Source organism: Crocodylus siamensis, chromosome 8, assembly GCF_052110815.1.
Source record: "Crocodylus siamensis isolate JL-2025a chromosome 8, ASM5211081v1, whole genome shotgun sequence".
Taxonomy (NCBI): Eukaryota; Metazoa; Chordata; order Crocodylia; family Crocodylidae; genus Crocodylus; species Crocodylus siamensis.
This window is the reverse complement of record NC_143402.1, coordinates 17,811,045-17,832,148: the sequence shown is the minus strand read 5'-3', so window position 1 is coordinate 17,832,148 and position 21,104 is coordinate 17,811,045. Positions and strand designations below refer to the sequence as shown.

Below are 21,104 nucleotides of genomic sequence, written 5' to 3'. Positions count from 1 at the left end.
CTGCAGAGTTTACTCACAATTTTAGCTGATGAACAGCAAAAATGATTCCTACCGTATTTCTTGCATACAAAGCACACTCCCATTTCCAGTAAGTTTTTTGGGTGAAAGATTTATGTTGTATGTAATAAAATTTGGTAGTTCCAGTATCTTAAAATGGAGGGCATTCATTTAATTTTGCAAATAAATCACACAGAATAACCCAAGACCCAATAAAAATGTACTTGTTTAAACCCCCAAAATTCAGAATGAACATCATCAATTCATGTATCTAACCATTTCCAGTGTCCCTAATGAAATTTTTACTATACAAACTAAAAAATGCTGTTTTCAATGACAGAGAAAACCTCCAATGGCATGCATTCAAAATTAAATGTTTTCTGTTATATTTGTTGGAATACCTTGAGGTGAACAGCAAACCTCTTTCTTTTTCATAACACTATTTCATGGTGAACACAAAGTCTTACCCAAAGTAGACCTATTTCTACTGATGAGCCAGCAGTGGTAGCCGAAGAGAAACATCAGGCTTACAAAAAACATGACTGCCACAAAAAGAAGGAAAAGCACATGGAACTTTGAACGTCCATTAGTTAATTCACCCTGGGAAGGAAAGCAAAAGGGCATAAATGGCAAGAAAAATTGAGAAAGAAATTGTTCCTTGATAGATTAAATGTTCTACTATATCTAATAAACATACTACGGGGTTTTTAGACTTTCACATTTAAAAATGTAAAATTTTTGCCTTGCTACAAAGCACAAGACAAAGAGGAGACAGGCAGACTTTTCTCCACTTCTGGGATTTTGCTACTTATTTTTTTTAATGGAACAGGTCCAGTTTGTTCACAGTTTCCCATATGGGCATCAGAAGCACGTCTTATGCCCACGGTGCATTTGGCAGGCAATGACAAGCTCTTTGAAAGCCTGTTCGCATTCTGCTGAATTTTCTTTAATCTTCATGTTTTCCTGGATGCACATTAACTCACTGCACCTTTTCCAATGGCTACCTTCCAACTTCAGAAAAATCAAGAAATCTGAACTCCTACTTGGTAACAGCAACCCTGAACATCCCTAAGTCCTGGGGACAGCTCACTCCACAGTGAGTCTAAGCTAAGCAGAATCTTACAGGTGGCTGAAATGCTTTCACCCTAAAACAGAGGAGCTAAATGCCTAAGAGGTCCTCCAGCCCAAATAACTCAGAGACAGGCTTTTCCTGACTCTTGGAAGTGAATATGTATGCACTAGGGCAACAGTCTGCCCAACTGCATGTGCCTCATGCACTAAACTGTATTTATAGTCCCTGAGTCTTCCTCAGTATGCAGAGCAACCTTAGGGGTGTTTGCGTCAGAAGTTTTGTTCATCACATCAATTAAAAAATGACTAAGCTAAGGTACTAAGAGGCTAAGTAACTTGACCAGCATCACACAGTGCATCAGCAGCACCACAGAGACTAGAAACCAAGAGTCTGGAGGCCTGGTCTCCCATTGTAACTATCAGCTGACCCAACCTCTGTCTAAACTAATTAGAATTTAAAAGTAACACTCAGTATTTCAATCAACTTTTAAGTCAGGAAAGGAAGGCAGTAAGGAGACACTGAAGGTAAAAGCAGTTTCTGAAAACACTATCTTATAATCAATGCATGTAAATCAATAGCAGGATACAGCTTTTTATATTAGTTCTCAGAACAGCTAGGAAGAAGGCAGGTGTACTGCAGGAACTAAGTTTATGGAGAGCACTAGGCACAGTAATAAATGAACAACACTAAAAGTACTGTGTATCCTCTTTGTCTGCCCCTTAGCGTGTTAGACTTGCCCCACAACAGCAAGGCTGGGAAAGTGAGCCTGGATATTACAGGAAAAAATATAACTGGTAAAAAAAAACCCCAACAAACCCACCCCACTTAGGAATTCCCTGTAACAATAGTGAAATTATTTATGTGGTTTTCAAGCAGCCACTTCATTAGCATTCAGTGCCAGTGACCCAGGAAATTCTACCCAGAAGACAAATTATCCCCCAATCAGCAAAGACACTCCCAGTGATGACATTGTAGGATTGTGCAATATTTCCCAAAAGCAGTTAGCATTTGGCTTTTGGATGTATCACTGTACTGTTGAAACCTGAGGCCCTGGTTTTTATTCACTGGTTTCACTTCTGTAAGTGCATTGGCTTCAATGGAATGATTCCTGATCGTGAGCAGAATAAGGTCCAATGTACATTATCACCACCATGATATGCTGATTCTGAACTACATTTAATCTTGGTGATCTATTTCTAGTCAAGAGGCATCTGACCTCCATTACCTTCAAGTGATTTTGAACTACATATTTGTGTCTTGTTAAAAGATGCCTAAACTTATTTTTCAGAAAGCATGGCTTTGTGAGCCAGGCTTCTGGTCTGAAATTCCTGTTTCCCCTTCCAATTTTGCATGTCTGAGTCACAGTGGGAGTAACACTCCCATGTAGACTTTGGAGAAAACACCCTATTGCTGAAATCCAGAGTCTTTCTATAGGGTGAAAGTAAACGGGTACCAGAGGACCACATAAAACTCCAGTAAGAGTTGTAAAATAAATAGAAGTAACCAGATTCCAAAACTTACTGTCCAATACTTAATGAAATACTTGAAGACTGTTGCAGCAATATACAAGCAATACAACAAAGAATACGCTAAGAACAGTAGAAAGAATTTGTAGTTAGAAAATCCAATGCAGTTATTCACCCTAGAGAATAAAAGCAAAGTTGAAATCAGGATATGTACAGCAACATGGTTCAAATACAAGGAATATTAATTTTTTTCTATTATTCTTTAAAGGTGTTTGATTAAACAAAACAGCATGTTCAATAAACAGCTCCCCTTAGTGGTAACAATTGAACATAATTCTGTTCTTGTTTAACTTTTGAATCCTACCTGCAGGCAAAATTTACACTTAGCAAAAACAAATTTTTTAAATATCAAAAGACTTGGTTTTCTCAGTTTGCCTACAATGTTGGTTTGGCACAGAGGCAGGCTTAACCTGCAAAATTTAGAATTATGCTTGGTGTTGAAAAACCCAAAACTGAATGTATTCCGATCTGGGATCCTAATTTTGCTTGTATGGACCACTTGTGAAGTACAGGGGCTTAGTTCACAGTGATTTGTACCATGTCGAGTTACCTGCATATATACAGCCAAGTAAATGCTAAATGTTAGTGCAGTATAATTCTCTGCTCACATTAATGGAAGCATCTTTATGCCCACTTTATAGAGGTATAAATGACCTCAAAAAGGTGCAAAACAGTGGGGAGAAAAGGTGAGGTCTCGCATCTGGGTTGGAGTTCAGATTTGAAACACTCCCTAAATTTGGGAATAAAAATCTGCGGTTCTCCTTCATGCCTGTGTCTATGTTGTCTCTGGTTCCTGAAGTCTCCCTTTTGGAAAAATGGAAGAGAGCAGCAGGGTTTGAGAAATCAAATAGCAACAATTCAAAAATCTCAACCGGCCAGTTCTAGAATACAAATCTATACAGCCACTCTCCAAAAGGGATTTTTAAGTGTATAAACACACACACAACTGGTGGGATCAACTACTGGTTATATTCCTGACTGATTACATACATAAAATTAAAGGTTGGGTCAAGGCCCCTTTGAAAATCTGGGCAATAATCAAAGAAGCTAATTTGTTATTTAAACTGTGTCAATACAAACACTTCTTAAACACAGTTAACAAGAATGTTCTTGATCTGTCACTTTGAAATATTATATGCTGTGGACAACTTCACAATATGACCATTTCATACCATGACAGACACACTAGGAGTTACATGCAGCATTAGTGAATGGAAGGGGCATGCAAACATGCTGTTAAAGACACAGATGCTTAAACAGTGTTTACTTTCAATAAAAAAAATCTACAAACCAGTCTCCAGGACATACCATGGGCAATGATGATCCATTTTCAGCACACATCTGCAAGAAGACATAAAGGAAAAAGGAAGCAAAGAAGGTAAGACTTACGTTCTGTACTTAACCATCATTTGCAGATCAGCAACGTAGTCTTCTTCAGTTTTTTTAACGCATCAAAAAAACCACTGAATTCACTAATATTTGTCTGTTCAGTGGAACTTGCATTAGACAGATTCCTTCTATCACCTGACTCCCCATGTGGGAAAAAGTATAAAATACTACACTCTTGTAAGGGGGACAAAAAGTCTTGTGGGTGCTAATACTAAGACTTATGCATGCAGGTGTTTGCATCAAGGTGCTGGCCCATGCATGTACAAAAATTCAAGGTGAAGACCCAACAGAAGCCATCTGAAAATCCTTCCCTTAGTGTTTGGCCATTCTTTGGATACCTACATATGTATAACTACACATGTGGGAGCCAGTCATTTTTTGTGGTCAATACTGACATTAGTGTAAAAAACAAGCCAGTAACTCACATAGCACAAACAGAACAATGGTGGCAACGATCAGGTTTGATCAGCTGGCATCTATCACAGAATCGAATGGCTGAAATTAAACACAAAAATATTAGCACTGGATTGTGTTACACAAGCAGCCAAAAAGAACACTTAGTATTCTGTCCTCGCCATTTACATTTTTGTCTTATCATTGCAATCCTCTCTTGCTTTCCAAGCTGGGTGTGTTTAACGTTGATTTTGGCTGCCAAGCTGGAAAACAGATGGCAGAATTCTGAACCACTGCTTAAGAACTGGCTTTGGGGCAGGATTTTTCTCTGAAGTATATAACCAGCTTAATGCTAGTCAAAAGAGATGGATATATGCAGGGGTGAATCCAGGATTTCCCAAAGGGAACAGCAACCCACACTGCAGGGGTGGCTGCACTCCTGCAACCAGCCTTCTCTGCTCCCACCAGCGTAGGCAAACAGCTCTGTGGTAGCCTCTTGGGACTTCTGTAAGCTTACACTGTGAGCTGCACAATTGCTGATCAGTGCTAGTGCTGGCTTTGAGTCTGGAACAGTCACACCTTTAGTCTAGAAACTTTCTCTAACTGTCCCCCACCTGCACGGCTGTGACTTGCCACTAGAGGCCTGGTGAGCAGGGGAGGACCAGGAGCTGTAGCTGTGAGTTGCCACTAGTGGGCTGGTGAACCAGGACAGGCTTCTATCTCTGCTCTAGGGATGGGAGTGGGGTGAAGAAGTGTGAGAGATTCTGGGACACCGAAGACTTCAACTTATGTAACTCATCTGTGGGGAGTGGTCACACCTTAATGCAGTGGTTCTCAACCTTTTTAGATAGCAGACCGGCAAACCTGGGACCAGAAGTGACCGTGGACCGGCAAACCGCAGGATGGAAGTGATTGGTGTACTGCGGACTGGCAGCTAACCCTTTTTTATACTTTGTATAAAAAAGGATTGAAAAGGGTTGGCTGCTGGTCCACAGTATGCCAGTCACTTCCAGTCCATGGTTTGCTGGTCCACAGTCACTTCTGGTCCGGCAGCCAACCCTCCTGTGGACCAACAGCCAACCCTTCATGGCCCAGCACCAGGCCGCAGCCCAAGGGAACCTTTGCCTTAATAGAACAGGAGCTGGGTAGTACAAATCCAAGATAATCCTGCCTTGGTGTGGTGTAACTTTAAGCCACATAAGAGTTTAAGACCCCTTTAAGGTGCTCAAGTGTGGACAACTCAGGGGTTAAGAGCCCCAGGAGCCACCCAAAATTACCATGTAACATGACCCTAAGTCCCTAAAGCAGATGAAAATCCCCCCCATCCCTTCTTGCTCAGAAGCAAGCCTCTCCACTTCCCCCTTCCCTCCTGGTAGGGATGCTCCACAGCCATATGGGCTGAGTGGGGACTGGGTCTCATCTGGGTGGGGGACAATGGAAACAGCCTGTCAGAACAGTAGTTCCCACCACCCTGCCAGGCCACAGCACAGGGAAGTGGAACCTCCATGCTGCCGTCGTCCCCATTCCTAGTTGAGCGGCCCCTGGGCAACAAGCAGGAATGGCTCTGGTGCTTCCCTAGCCCTAAGTTAGTGGGGAAAGGCACTGGGGGAGGGGAAAAGGGAGGGAAATTCATTCTTGAACACAAAAGGGAAAGAAGAAAGGTTTCCCTTTTGCTTTAGGGACTTAAAGTGCCCAGAGGCTCCAGTAGCACACTCCAATCCAAAAAGGGGGCGTAGCCATGCCACTGTGCTCTCTCTGGATCCGCCCCTGGATATCTGCACACATATCCCCATCTCTCCATTTGCACTGTGGCCTTGAAAATGCTGTGCTGCCAGGACAACAGTGGCTTACATCAAATGTCTGACTAATGAAAATACACAGCATTAAAACCTGTAGCCATTCCAAATTTGGAAGCCCTGCAGACTTCAACAAGAAGGCAAAGTGCAAATGACTGCAGAGCAGGTCCATGGGGGATGACCTGTTTATTGAACCATGTCTTCATTCAGGTCAAACCCCATTTAATTAAAAAAGGCTATGGGACACTACCAAATATACATTTGGGGACCCAACCAGGTTCTCCACCCTTGACATAAAACAAAGAGAACAATCTAATGCTTCAAAACAGCTTGGACTCCACTTACAAATGGAATAAGTATTCAAGGAACCCCCCCCCCCAAATCAAAAACGATTAGAGGAAGGAAGACAGGAGAAAAATCCTTTTACACTAATAATATTTCCTCAGCATTAGCACAGAAATCCTTTAGTGGGATGCCCTGGCACTGGGGAGGTTCGGTGACTCTGCAAAATAAGCTGGATTGCCAGCACATGCTACTTAGCTTGACTGATTAGATTTTCTTCAACAAAGCCCTTTGCTGAGCTGACCTCCATTCCCCGTTCTCGTGTACACTGGCAGCTTCCTTGCAATTTCAGCAAGAATCTGCCTCTGCACCTCCGGCCTCTCTTCATTTTCATAGCGTTCTTTGTCAGTGTAGGAGATATGGAACTAGGAGCAGAAGTGATGAGAAAACCAATTACCCAAGTGTAGAGGAGGTAGTATTTAAAATCCAGGGCTAGTTGGAATAATTATTGTCCTCCCACTCCTTTCAAAGCACAAACATGAAAGTGCTTTTGCTTACAAGATAAACAGACAAATAATTAGTGGCGGACAGACAGAATGCAGGGAGACTAACTGCTGAGAGACACAAAACTGAAGGGAAGGTCACAGAATAACAGATTAATTTCACTACTACTTGCTGCTTCAGACATTCAGACAAAAATAATAATAGCAATGATGATAATAGCAGCACTTACCAGGCATGTTCTGAGCCAGACGCTGTTCTCAATTACATTAGTTAAAAATCTGACTGACATAAAAGTGTATCTCTGTAATTGTGGTCAGACTTTGGCCCCTGAACAAGTGCTGCACAAACATTAAGTCGCCCGCCTTAATCACCTCCTTCTGAAGCAGGTGTTTTGTAAAATAAAGCACAAAAAGGGTGAAGTGACTTGCTCAGAGCTGGAAGAGCTTTGGTATCTGTCCCAGCCTGCAGCCAGCTTCCAGAAGAGGTAAGAGCGGCCAGCATTAGAACCAGGGAGGAATCTAGCTGGACCCCACACCCAATAACCAAGCAGACCAGGTCCTTTAGTTTGGGAGGGAATCTTAATATGGCACTAGCAGTGCAACAGTGCTGCTGTTCAGGAGACCTGTGCTCTACTCCGAGTAATGGCTTCTATGAAGGCAGGGAGGCAAGGACACATGGAGCTCTGAATATAGAAGACAAGTCCTTCATCAAGCAGAACTCTCATGGTACTCCTCCAAGGAAGCCAGATGGTGTAAAGTCCCCAGGGTTTGGCTCAATTTGATAAATGCTTAGAGATCAAAGAAGCTATAAGTATGTAAGCTAATGATCATAAATACCTTTATCCTCAACAATTTTAAATCCTGTTAGCATCTGAACTACCTGAAAAGACAGCTTTAAAGTAATACCATGTCTGATTTAAACTCCTCAGGTAGTAGAATTTAAATGATTTTCAGAATAGTTAAACTTCCCTGTTTATGGACAACTTTCCATCTATTCAGGAAGACAGATAATTTGCCTTGGGCAACAAAAAGTTCTCCTTTTAATGCCTTCACTTTCATCTGGCCTTAGATTTGCAGTGCATGAAAAATTCTCCGTTCTTACCTTTTTATCTGGCTGCATTGGGAGAGTAAAAATAGACTTCCAGTATGTCCACACAAAGAGCACAAAGATGACATGGAATACTGCGAGGTAGGCCACTAGAGGAGAAGGAAAGAATAAGGACTTGTAAGCACAGGTCAGGCTGTGGTTTTCATCACTTAACGGTACTTCACTTTAAAAACAGTTGTGCTCCTCATGCATTTCATGCCAGAGGAAAAAACAAACGTACTAGGATGTGTCTCTTAGTCCATGTGAATAGTCTTTTAAGAAGGCAGGCAAAACTATGTCTTCGTGGTTACTGAGAAAGAGAAGCAAGGCAGGGTGCCTGGCACACCATGACTTCATGAAAACCTAGATGATTTGGTGCAATCCTATTTCAATATATGAAGTGTCTTACTTTTGGAGGAGCAAGAAATAAGGCATAGGGAGAGGGAAAGCAGGCCAAAGGGCAGTTTTCCACGCACTGTACAAAGCACTTGAGCATTCTTTTTGATGCTCAAAAGCCACCACAATATTGACTAGTGCTGCATCTCCAGTGACGAGAGCTCTGTTTTAAGCATGCTATGTAAACAGCAGTGATGTGTGCGCTGTCCCCTACCTTTATTCTGAACAATTCTAACAGAGGGATACAACAACTACAAGAGGAATGAGGTGCTTTTGAATCAAATCCTGCATCCTTATACCTATTGTATGGAAATTTCACTAATGTAAAAGTCGCATGCACACTTCAGGCCCTTCCTATGCGATTCATCGAATTTTCTACCACAGGGTAACTCATTGTCCTCCTGAGTTTTTGTCTGAAGTGTACTTCTGGACTATGGTAATTTTCTGAGGGCTTTTTTTTTAATTATGCATGAGGAATCTATTGCAAAGCTGGAAACAGAACTTAGACCACCTGACTTCCAGTCATGCCTCTTACCCCTAAGGCCATTCTTTCTCAGTTTTTATGTGAGGTTACATCTCTCCCCAACAGTCAACACTGGTAACTGGCTGTTAGCAGTATGTCAGCCTAGATACATTAGTGATAGTTTCCTGTGCATCATTCATTATATATTTCAAAAGGATATAGGTAATTTCCATACACCGGTACTACGCATGGTATTTCTGTATTAATTAGGACTGTGTTGCCAGACTAGAGACATAGAGAAGTTCTTAGAGGCTGTTGTGGCCCCTAATGATTGTTTTCCTTTCCCTGTGAAATAAAACAGTAACTTTACAACCCCTTCCACTTAGAAAATTTCCCTGAGTTTTCCCAGAATCTAACTGACAACAACAGAGAATGTCTACCATGACAATGCAAAGCAGTTGTAAGCTAGTTAAGAAACTTGCCTCTGCAAAGTAATGGAATTGCAGATCCAAATTCTCCATGACCCAAGGAGGAAACCATGCACTAAAGAACAGCCGCGAACCCCCTTCAGGAGGGGGTACTGATTTTTAAATGTCATTCAGTCATTCTTCACCTAGCATTTAAGGAGAGCATGTTTCCTGCAGGTTCTGTTCTGCTGGTAAGGTGGTATAAAGTCTTTTGCAGGAAGGAGGGTATCTGAGCGATTGTGAAGATTCAGGTGCAGATTTTACAAAGAATAGCTGTTTTGTTGGAGGGTCACAAACCTATTGCCATAGCAGATATACTTCCTTTGTGACCATGTCATATAGGGGCAGCTATTTGTTAAGAGGATCTGGTTACTGGAGATGGAGAGGAGTTGCCCTAGAGGCATATTTTTAATGTGTGCCAGCTGGCCAGGGTTATCAAGGGACAGCGCCAGCTGAAGATAGTGAGAGCTATTCCTCCCCAATCTCTGTGCCAGGCTCAAGGGGGAAGGCAGAGTGGGAGTTGCCTATGCTGGCTGTCTCTCTTGGGAACTCCCTGACATTAACTGATACAGTGCCAGATTCCAGCCCCTTTGCTCAATCAGGCCATTACAAAAGGGCATGGAGCAGGAGGCAGAATCTGGGCACAACGGTCCAAATGGCAAAAGCCCCACTGACTCCCTTCCTCAGGGCCAGAATTTGGCTCATTACCTGCTTGTACCAACTATACCTCTGTTTAATCAGATAAGATTGCTTCTCTTGTCCGATTCATTCAGTGACCCCAAGAGCCAGTTTCTGCGACATCAGAACAATTTCTCTGAGAATAAACTTCCACATTACCAAATGAATTTACAAAAGGTGCAAGCCAGTGACAATGGGACAAAAACTCTTTTGTTTCTAGGTCACTGGTCCTAATTCATCCAGACTGGTAGCAACCAGAAATCGTTACCATTCATTGGCCTACATACGGTATGTTGTGGTCTTCGATAAAATAGAGCTATTTAAAAAGAAACATCACAAGTGGCCTTAAAAGGGAAGTCTCCAGAGAATGATGAAAAAAGTAAATGAGGCCAGAGACTGACATACCAATTAGAAAGGATTTTTTAAATAGAAAAACCTTAAAGACCTTCAGCAGAACAGAGTGTGTGTATGTGTCTGACTGTCCGTAGGCCATGGGGGAAGCCTCTACTTGTTTTAAGAATAAACAAGAGATATCCACAGAAGATATCCACATCTAACATGTTTTCTCTACGCAGAGAGGCGAGAATACTTGTAATGATGGGTGCTGTATACCCCTCTGTAATCTAAAACAAAGTATAAGGAAATATTGGTGGAGAATGAGAACTGAATGGAATTCTAGGAAAATCTCATTTGTGAAGTTTGCTGGAGCATGGAATTGTTTGTTTTCAAATGAATTGAAGCAGTCTAATATTTGACACTTTAGTTCACACTGCCCTTCACCCCTCCCCTGTGACAGCTGCACACATATAAATACACAAAGCTGATTTTCAACTGTTGGGATTTATTTTAAATAGATGTTCATGTGCTTTTAGAAATAAAGACCACATGTCTAGGTCTTGGATAAGATTCACTTACCTCTTTCCACAGGGTTGGTCAGAGTCACTGAATAAAAAAAAGAAAACAAATATATGTTTAGAGACTGCTCTGAGAATTACGTTTGCTGTATAATCTTTGTTAAAACAAAATGGAAATTAAAAAGGAAGTAAATTCAAGCTGAAAGACTAATAAAAATGATCATGTATTTATCATTAAAGATAAACACAATCAAACATTAATGTACAGCTGGTAAGCAACTTTTAAAAAAATTTATTCACTCAAACAGTCTCCATAATAAAACATTCAAGCACCTTAGTTATGCCATATTTTCCATTTCTACAAAATGCAATTTTTCTTGGAGGTCCCAATTAACTCGATACCTGCAAGCTAAACAGGGGTCCTTTAATATCTCACCCAAATAACATCTTCACTATTTACTGCTATGCCTGCTTGGAGCTAGTCTCCAGCTGCTTTCATTCCTATGCTCCACTTCCTGTCCGGAGATGTACGTTCCACCTTACAGCTACATAAATTAAAATGAGAACACAGTACCTGACCCAATAACCCAATCACTAGCACTCTGGAGCGACATGCAGGAAACAATGATTTTATTTGACATCTCTACTGGGCCACCCATGACCCCATGGAGCCCACTGCTCCAAGCTGCAGGGAGGTGGGGAACATTATTCAACAGCTACTTATACTGATTGAAGGAAGCGCGGCTGTCTGGTCAACAGTGGCAAGAGCTCTGTGTTGTTTCTAGTTATATCCTCAGCCTGACCTAAGGAATGCCAAAGTTGGCAAGCTGCAAAGGGGATCTGTCCAGCCTTTAACTAGCATTTAGTGGCTACAAAGATTAACACTGATGGTAAATATAAAAAGGAAATTCTTAAGACAGACAACTGTCACGAGCCAGAATGTTGGGTTTTGTTCGTTACCAAAAACTCAATCAAGAATTTTTAGACCTGAGTTTTTATCTGAAATTTTCCTTTTTCCTCCATTTTCAAATTTATTTTTTTACTGGAAAGAAATTCCAAAAGTATTGACATATTTGAACTCTGTAACAAATACGTCAGATATTTGTATAGCAAACTTTTTAATAAAAGGGTAAATAAACACTATCTTTGGGAAGCCAAAGTGAAATGGAAGGTATATGAGTTTGCAGACCACTTTACACATATAATCAGATAGTCTAACACAGCATGGCAGGAGCATTTACACCTCAGCTGGTTGCTTACTACACAGGATTATCATCACTCATCAGGCTACAGAGAACATGGCTGTGCAAACTACTCTTATGTAAAAAAAAAAACAAAAAACCCTTTTGCATTGCAATCACTTTTATTTTCCTAAGCTAACACAGGTGTGTTCAAGGCCTATCCTTAAATGGGAGACTTCTCAAAAACCCCCCTACAAGGGTACACTGGAAGAGAAACTATGAATAAAGGTATGTGATGGCATTATCTTGTACCAGATCAGAAGGAGGAGGTTATATTATGGTTTAAATTAACTACTATTAGATAGTTTAGATGAACTGTTCCAAATACTTGTTTGACATCACACAAAGTCAGTGGCAGCAAATCTACAGGTTTATCAAAACAGATTAAATACATATTTTTTACTGGAATGCTGAGCAGACGTGATCCACATTTAATCACTTTTCTGAATACAGTGAAGATATCTCCTATTCCAGGAAACACTGCCTAAAAACCATAGACTCTATTCCTCATTCATTTAAAATATTTTAACTTCTGAGAGTCCATCCATTTCTTTTGGTCTTTTGGATCTTCCAATTTTATTTTTTTTTTTAACCAGGAAGAGGGAGGACTCTTACCCACATTAGGTTCTATTTACAGGCAGTCCTCAGACTTACAACACAATCGGTTCCTGAACACCATGTCCTGAGTCGAAACGTTGCAACTCAGAACTGATTTTCCCATAGGAACAATGTTATAACTAAGGCCTGATACCCTATTTTCACCAAAAAATAACCCAGAATTTCCTACTCGATCAATTAAAGATGAGTAATATAGCTACAATGTATCTGTATTGTAAACAGCAATCATATTGATTTGGAAGGATTTCTTTGAGGTGACTTTCCTGGACTTTTTGAAGGGTTCTTGGCTGGAGTCTTCTCAGGAGTCTTGGATGCAGGTTTTTCTGGGGTCTTGTCTGCTTTCTTAAAGAAAGTGTCCAAGGAAGTTTGGACAGATGTTCTCCAGGGAGATGGGCGACGCAGCAGACGCGTATGCTGGTATGGCGTGGTGCCAGATTCAGCATCATAAAGTCGAAACTGATGCCAGAATGTCGAAACAGGGTGTCAATTTATAAACACCCTAAGTGCCATTTGTTGCAACTCAAAAAGTCTTAAGTCGAGGACTGCCTGTACTTAATTTATCTCTGACAGAGCATAACTTGGGGAAACGAATGTTTCATGGGACTGGCAGCGAGGTAAAAAGTCTTCCATTTCTGGTTTGACAGTTTGAATCCAGTGGTAGTGACTAAAAGATGTTAACATCTAAAGGATGTAGGATGGCCAGGATGAAAGCCCTCTCAAATCCCCCTCAAAAATCAAGAGCCAGTCACTAACTCCCCTGCTGGCCAGCTATACAGAGCCACCAGAGCTTGTATGGATTGCCCATCTCACTGACAGCCCCTTCAGATTAGGGACACAGCAAATGGACTGGACAGCATTGGGAATTTGACCTTGACCTTGACAAATCTGCTTGTGCTAGGATTGTCATGCAGGCATCTTTCCTTCACAATCCACTCACTTCAATTATGTAGATAAGAATAGGAGCTGAGATAATTAATGATTAGGATGATGAGTGCACATTTAGCAAATTCGGAGACAATGCCAAGTTGGGCAGAGTTAGAGATACTCCAGAAGGCAGGGCCAGGATCCACAATGACCTGAACAGGATGGAAAAATGGTCGACAATGAATCAGATGAGATCAAACAAGGACAAGTGCAAAGTTCTACACTTCGGAAGAAAGAACTGCATCCATAAATATGGGCTGGGGAATGACTGGCTGGGCTGCAGAAACAGATCTGGGGGTGATAGCAGATCGTGAGCTGAATGAGCCAACAGTGTGCTCTTATTACAAAAAAAAAAAGCCAATACGTACTGGGGTGTATTAACAGGAGTGTCTCTTGAAAATCAAGGGAAGTGATTTTTCTGCTCTATTTAGCACTGGCGAGGCCTCACCTGGAGTACTGTGTCCAGTTTTGGGCCCCATACTTCAAGAAGGATTTGGACAGTTTGGAAAGAGTCCAGCAAAGAGTAACAAAAATGACTAGGAGCCTGGGAGGCAAGACTGGTGAACAGAGGCTGAAAGAACTACGATTACTTAGTCTGGAAATGAGGAGTTTGAGAGGGGATTTGATAGCAGTCTTCAAGTACCTGAAGGGAGGGAGTCTTCAAGTACAGAGAGGAGGGAGATGAGCTTTTCTTTGGCGCTGAACCGGACAGGATTAGAAGCGATGGCCTCAAGGTGCAGCAGGGGAAATTTAGGTTGGAGATTAGGAGGAACTTTCTCACTATGAGGGTGGTCAAGCATTGGAGCAGGCTCATGAGAAGTTGTGGAATCGCTATCCTTGGAAGTTTTCAAGACCAGGTTAGACAGACACTTGGCTGGGATAATTTAGCCAAGGATGGTCCTGCCTTGAGCAGGGGACTGGATTAGATCAGTGGTTTTCAACCTTTTTTGTACCAGAACCCACTTGTAAACATAGATGGCCAGTGCTGACCCAGTAAATACTTTAGTAGAAAACAGCTCCCTGGCCCTGCCAGTGCCCCTTGCTCCCGACCCTCTGCCCCCAGGCCCCCAATCCCTAGTGTGTGAGGCAGGGGTGGGCCCCAGCAGCCATACCAATCAGTACTTTTGAACCACCAGCTATTTTAGAGTTCAATAATCAGGACTTACAAACAAAAAACTCAGGAACATTTATGAACTGCCTCTGTGCAGCCACAGATTTACAATGCACTATACAGTAGAAATGCTATGCAACCTCTCCTCTTTCCTTTGGTTCTCTGGTAAATGATACCTGTTCAGCTTCACACAACAGCAACCTGGATCCTTTTGACCCATGCACTTGGGCCCTTGCAGGCACTAAAGTCTGTCTTGGCCTTAGGGGGAGCAGGAGCTAAACCTTGTGATTTTGTAAGAACTTGTTCTTTTCCCTTCTCTCTGGGATGGCATAATATGGGTCCCTGGCCTTTGGCATACTCATTCCCTATCACTGTCACATTGTGGCAGCATCCTTTCAGCTAGTCACTGGAACCAGGCCTGCTCTGGACCACAGATTTCTATCCAAATCTGCCAGCAGGAGCTGTAGTGACAATGACATGAGATATTTCCTCTAGCACAGAGGTCACCATCCAAACGCTGCTTTAAACACCCATCAAACTGTAAATTTAAAGACAAAGAACAGGCGCTGTAGCTGAATCTCCACTGTTCACATGTTTGAAATGCATTGCATAGTGCGATATGACAAAAAACTATGTTTAAGATAACTATTATTTCAAGAAGCTGGAGGGGACTGCTCAGTGCTCTATGCATCAGGTTTCATACGCCTGCATGCCCAGCAAATCCTGAAGACTGCAAGATAAGTCCAATCCAACTACCATTCCAGTCAACAAGCGTTTTCATACTGACTGCATGGGACTTGGGACTGAATGCTATCAGAATGAAATGTTATTAAATTTACATAGCATGTCAATCCAAGCATTCTCCAAAATCTTGAGTGGTACTTTAGACATACACTTTGTTAAACATTTTATGTAATTTGGGACAACAGTTACTTAACAGGCCCACTAATCATTTCTCAGCAGTTGGAGATTTGTTTCTTGTATAATTAGTTCCTAAAAAAGTGCAATAATAGATCTAACCACAAAGAGACAAAAATAACAAGGTCATAGAATGGAATAATTTAGCATCAGGTTCAAATTAAACAAAACAAATGCAGGGCAACTCTCTAGTACCTAATCCAACTGGAGAAAAACAAAAATAGTGATGACAGCCCTGGCTGTCTCTCAACAGAAGAGAAGCAACTAATTTGTAAGTTCTTTCTTCTTCCATAGCAAGTATCTTTGAGGTTGGAGGAAGACCACAAAACAGCTCACCTCTTCTCATGAACTCCACTTCTTTTATCCACTCTTTTATCAGCCTTATCCCATTTAAGAGGAACATCTCTCTGTCCCACCTCTCAGAAGCTTAACATGCCAAAGCTACCAGCTCTCCTCACCAAGTTTGTTGATTACAGCAGTCTTCCAGTGTCATATTGTCCTTTTTGTCCCCCAAAAAGCCTTTGGGTCACTCAGCAATAAGCACGCACAGCTCAAAGTCCCCTAAAATTATCAAATATCAGTATACAGAGAGCATTAAACTTGTAAACTTATTATGTGGCATTTAAAGCAGAGATGGGCAATATTTGGGCCCACGGGCCACATTAGGAATTTTGGTGAGTTGTTGCAGGCTCAGTCAGCAGTACTTCCCCCCAGCAACAGTGTCAGTAGCTGGGACCTGTCACAGACTGGAAAAAAAGCCCTTGGCAGGCTAGATATGTTTTGCCCACCCCTGAAAACCTTCTAGGTTATTATGTAACACTTTAAGGAAGTCCTAGAGTAACAAACAAAGCATTTCATTCCTAGCAGAAAATAAAATTCTTCCGAGTCTCTCAGTCAAGAAGCAAAAGCCAAAAGAAATTGCTCTGCATTGCAGACCAACAGTCACTTATGTTTTAATTTAAATGAAAAACACCTTCATATATGACTCAAGAGTCCATTTGTGTGAAATTTCACTGGGATTCAGTTTCTCTTCTTTCTCTCAGTTTCATATTTGTTTAAACACCCACTACCATGGTATCTGCGAATACAACATATAGACTCAGGACCATATGAAACAGCCCACAAGAAGCATCCAGCAGCTGCTAAGTCACTGCTCAGTCATGAATTCGCTGAATAAGGCGCGATGACTCATATGCTATGAAGAAAGACAAATGCAAGTGAATTGGTCCCTGGACGGGAACGTTCACATTGTCACATTGCAGTCAAAGGCGTGACTGCAGCTTCAGTAAAAAAGCAGGAACTAGTTGTGAAACATGCCTGAGATCTGGGCACATATTTGGGTGGTTAGCCAGCACATAGCTCCTGGCTGCCGTGGCTACACTGTTGTCAGTTCCAGAGTAAGTGAGATTACAGGATTTATACAAACTGTGCTCACTTTCCAACACAGCAGAGGTGCAAAAAGGTCCTCCCAACTTTCTTGAAAAAGTCAGGCCTATTTAGTACACAGAAAACACAGATCTAGGCCCACACAGATACAGTTAGCCCTCTCTGGTACTAGCAGGGTCACTGAGTGTGCATCAAGAGTTGGGGCAACTATTTTTTTTTAATGAAATTTTCCATATTCCTAGCCAAAAAAATTTCCAAATCTGTGAGTCAGTCCAGAACCATAAGCGGCCCTACTACTGGCAAACATCCTCCACCCTGGCCTGGGGCTTCAGATGTTTCCAAACCCCACTTGCAGCAGAGGCTTGGGGTTCAGATGCCCTTGGTTCTGCTTGCCCTCAGGCCTATGGGCGCAGGGGCAAGCCAGGGAGGAGTCTACCCTTTCTGTAAAAGGGGCTTAAAGCCAAGACCTTCCCACTACACAGGTACGATCCCCATGCCAGCACAGAGATCTTCCCTGTGCCACCAGGCGGTCACGGTGTTTCCCTTGCTAGGCCAGCACAGACTAACACTTGATCTGAGCCGAGAAGAGTTGGGGCAACTCATGCGAAAACAGGGTGGACTGTGGACCCATTTTCTAGCCCCGCCAACACATGATGGGTTGAACCATCTGAGACATCTCCCTGCTACTAAGAGCAAGGCTCCTTGGGCCTGGAGGGACAGGTTAGTCGGACCCTACTGCGCATGTGTGGCTACAGGTCTCCCCCCGCCAGCGCCGGGAGTCGCGGCATCCGCGCGGACTGGAGGCCGAGGCACGCCGCGGACACTCGCCCCCCACTCACCGAGGCACAGCTCACACACGTAGGCGTAGTAGGACCAGAGCACCACGGCAGCGATGAGCAGCACCGGCACCCAGGCGAGCGCCCGCTGGCCCCAGCGGAACCCCCGCGACAGCGCCACCGCCATGGCCGCACGGGGCCCGGCCGCCTCGGGCATTCATTGAGCAGGGCTGGCAGGTGGGGCGGTCGGGCTCTGCGCTCGATTGAGGCGCCTGGCGGCACAGCGACACCTAGCGGCGGTCGTGCTGGAACTGCTGCCCGTGGTGGAGACGCTGTTGCGCATGCGTGGAGGGCTCCTGTCCGCGCCCGGACAGCCCGTGCAAGCAGCCGCGGCGCTGGGCTGGGCAGGGACCCGCACCGGGCGGGGGGGGGAGAAGAGCCGCCCCAGGCTTGTCATGCACGAAGCCACAGCTGCCTAGGGGGGGTGCAGCAGCGCTGAGCGCTGCGGGGAGGAAAGAAGCCACGGTTTTGTGCCTAGAGACAAAAGGTTCGGCAAACACCAGTGCAAAATGCTGCAGTGGAGGCGCAACAATCCCCTGCACCCGTGCAGGGGGGGGCGCGGCGACTGGGTGGGCAGCGGATCTGCAGAAAGGGAGCTGGGGGGTGACAGCGGACAATAAGCTGAATGTGAGCCGGCAGCGTGCTCTTGTTGCCAACAAGGCTAAGGGCATCCTGCGCTGCATTGGTAGCATTGCTGCCAGCCTGTCGAAGGAAGGAATTATTCTCCTCTCTTCAGCCACATCTGCAGCATTGAGTCCAGTTCTGGCCCCCCACGATAGAAAGGGTGTGAACAAATTGGAGAGGGTCCGCTGCAGGGCAACACAAAGGGTGTGGGGACTGGGGGACACGATTTAGGAGGAAATCCTGAGGGAACTGGACTGATTTAGTCTAAAAAAGAGGAGACAGAGGGGATTTAACAGCAGCCTGCAACTACCTGAAGGGGCATTCAAAAGAGGATGGAGCTAGACTGTTCTCAGTGGGGACAGGTGACAGAACAAGAAGCAATTGCCTCACGTTGTAGCAAGGGAGGTTTAGGTTGGATATTAGGGAAAACTTTCTCGCTAGGAGGGTAGTAAAGCACTGGAACAGGTTACTCAAAGAGGTTGTGGACTCTCCATCCCTGGAGGTTTTTAAGACCTGGCTAGACAAAACCTTGGCTGGGGTGAACTAGTTGGGGCTGGTCCTACTTTGAGCAGGGGTTTGGACTAGATGTGATATTTTCTATGATTCCAGAGTGAACAAACAGTCTGGCAGCAGCTCAGAGTATCCATTAGTCACCCTGCACATTAGAAAATTGTTCGCCAGCAACCCGTGGAGCTGCTGAGTCCTTTGCACAGTGTTTGACTTGGAAAATCAGGCCTATTCGGACAGGTCTGTGGCTCAAGGTTTGGACTTGTAAGTCACTTCAAGACCCACCAGTGAGCATAGTGATCATCCTCAAATCAAGGGATTAGTGCCAATGATAGTGAAAGTTTTTCAACAGCAATAAACCCCCCCCCACAAAGTGAAATTATAGAAAAACATTCCATAGTGCCCTGCACTACTGCAGCAGTCTGCGAAGAATTAGGGTTATGATGTGGCATGACACAAAGGAGGCAGTAGGATTATAGCACAAAACGCTTAACCTTCAATGCCACTGCAAGGTTTCCTTTTTGACAATGACAGGAAAGAACTGAACAAACTATAGAAACAGACCTGATTTCCTGTTCTGAGAAGTGGTTCCTTTTTGTGGTTCAGAGGAGTCGCTTCGTGGGAAAGCTTGCACAGCTGCTGCCTCTGATCTCTCTGTTCTGGAGATAAATGTTGTACTTCATGTCCAGGGCTGGCAACCCACCACCTTTCACCAGCGTTAAATTCACAAATAAATAACGTGTTTAAAATTAATAATCAGAGAGAGATCTCTCTCTCACTGAAACATATAAAATCATTCATATCAAATGTTAAGAAACATTTAATAATGAATTGTAAATATGAGGGGCACTCCAGGTTCATTATACATTAAAGCAAGAAGGCAAAGTGTCCACTAGATAGCACTAAAGCACTGTAGAAGTAAACAGCAGTTTTCCCATGGGACTAGGTTACTAGCACCACTATTATTAAGGCTGAAACTAAATTGCTAACAGCAACAGCTGTTTCTTTCCAAATGTCCAAAAAGCCACATACTAATGTGGATTGTCTTGAAAAGTAGTGTATTATGTGGGGGTCTCAATGAGGGATAGTGATCCAAACATGAAGAAAATGTGTCCGTGTAGGTGATGTTGGCATGAGAGCTTTGGTTTCTTCAACAATATGTTGGTGTTCTAGGAAAGGGATGGTTTCCAAATCTAACAAAGATTGGGAAAGACGTCTTTGGACACTGTCTGGCTAACCTGGTGAAGAGAGCTTTCAACTAGGTCCTATGAGAGAATAAAGATGATAAAGGTTGGAGTACAAGTCACATGAGAGGTTGGAGAAACTGAATATGTTTGGTTTGGAGAAAAGGAAAGAGAGCCACAATATAGCAGTGTTCAGATATTTGAAAAGCTACAATAAGAGGAGTAACACCTGTTCTTCCTTACCACAGACAGCAGACAGATTAAATCTCAGAAAAAGACTATTTTACTATTAAAACAATGGGTCAATGGAACAAGCAATTTAGGCAAGTTGTAGAATCTCCTTCTTTGGAAGTTTTCAAGAGAGGCCAGGTAGGCATTTATCTTTGATCAAGGAACCCTGCGATTCTGTGTGATATGAATTCTTCCATAATATAAAGTGACCTCCTGCATTATCACACATTCAGACATACAGTATGAAGACAATGTCATGATGCTGCTTTGCAAGGCATACAACCAATTCTATAAGAGATTATGTGCCAAATCCTTAGCCAAATCCTCAGCAGCACAGTTCCACTGAAGTCAATTGTTCTGCACCGATTTGTACCAATCAAGGTTACGGCTCAATGAGCATAGGGTAAACGGTAGGTTTGGGTAAAGATACCCCTAATTTTAAAAACAAAATAAATTAATTTCCCCCTGAAAGGGTTCACAATGCACTTTCCCTTACAATATAGCAGGGATAGGCAACCCCTGACATGTGCCAATTAATGGCATATGGAGACATTTTCCTTGGCATGCCAGGAAAAAAAAAAAAAAAGTGTTTTTAAGTTGCTGCTTCAGGCTCGGTGCTGC

At 43.1% G+C, this 21,104-nt stretch overlaps 1 protein-coding gene across 2 annotated transcripts in view; it reads right to left on the bottom strand.

Moving 5' to 3' along the window:
• Window positions 1–21,074, bottom strand: part of ZDHHC15 (zDHHC palmitoyltransferase 15) — a 36,644-nt gene extending 15,570 nt beyond the window's left edge. The window contains exons 1-8 of one of the 2 annotated variants that reach the window (XM_090061372.1): window positions 17,941–21,074; window positions 10,965–10,991; window positions 8,061–8,155; window positions 6,760–6,880; window positions 4,410–4,479; window positions 3,904–3,936; window positions 2,591–2,711; window positions 465–597 (exon numbers count right to left, since the gene is read on the bottom strand). In XM_090061372.1, the coding sequence (XP_089917498.1) occupies window positions 465–597; window positions 2,591–2,711; window positions 3,904–3,936; window positions 4,410–4,479; window positions 6,760–6,880; window positions 8,061–8,155; window positions 10,965–10,991; window positions 17,941–18,094 (754 nt within the window). In that variant the 5' untranslated portion in view covers window positions 18,095–21,074. The remainder of the gene's footprint in view (window positions 1–464; window positions 598–2,590; window positions 2,712–3,903; window positions 3,937–4,409; window positions 4,480–6,759; window positions 6,881–8,060; window positions 8,156–10,964; window positions 10,992–17,940) is intronic. The other variant, XM_090061371.1, reaches the window with a different exon arrangement.
• Between the last annotated feature and the right edge of the window lie 30 nt (window positions 21,075–21,104).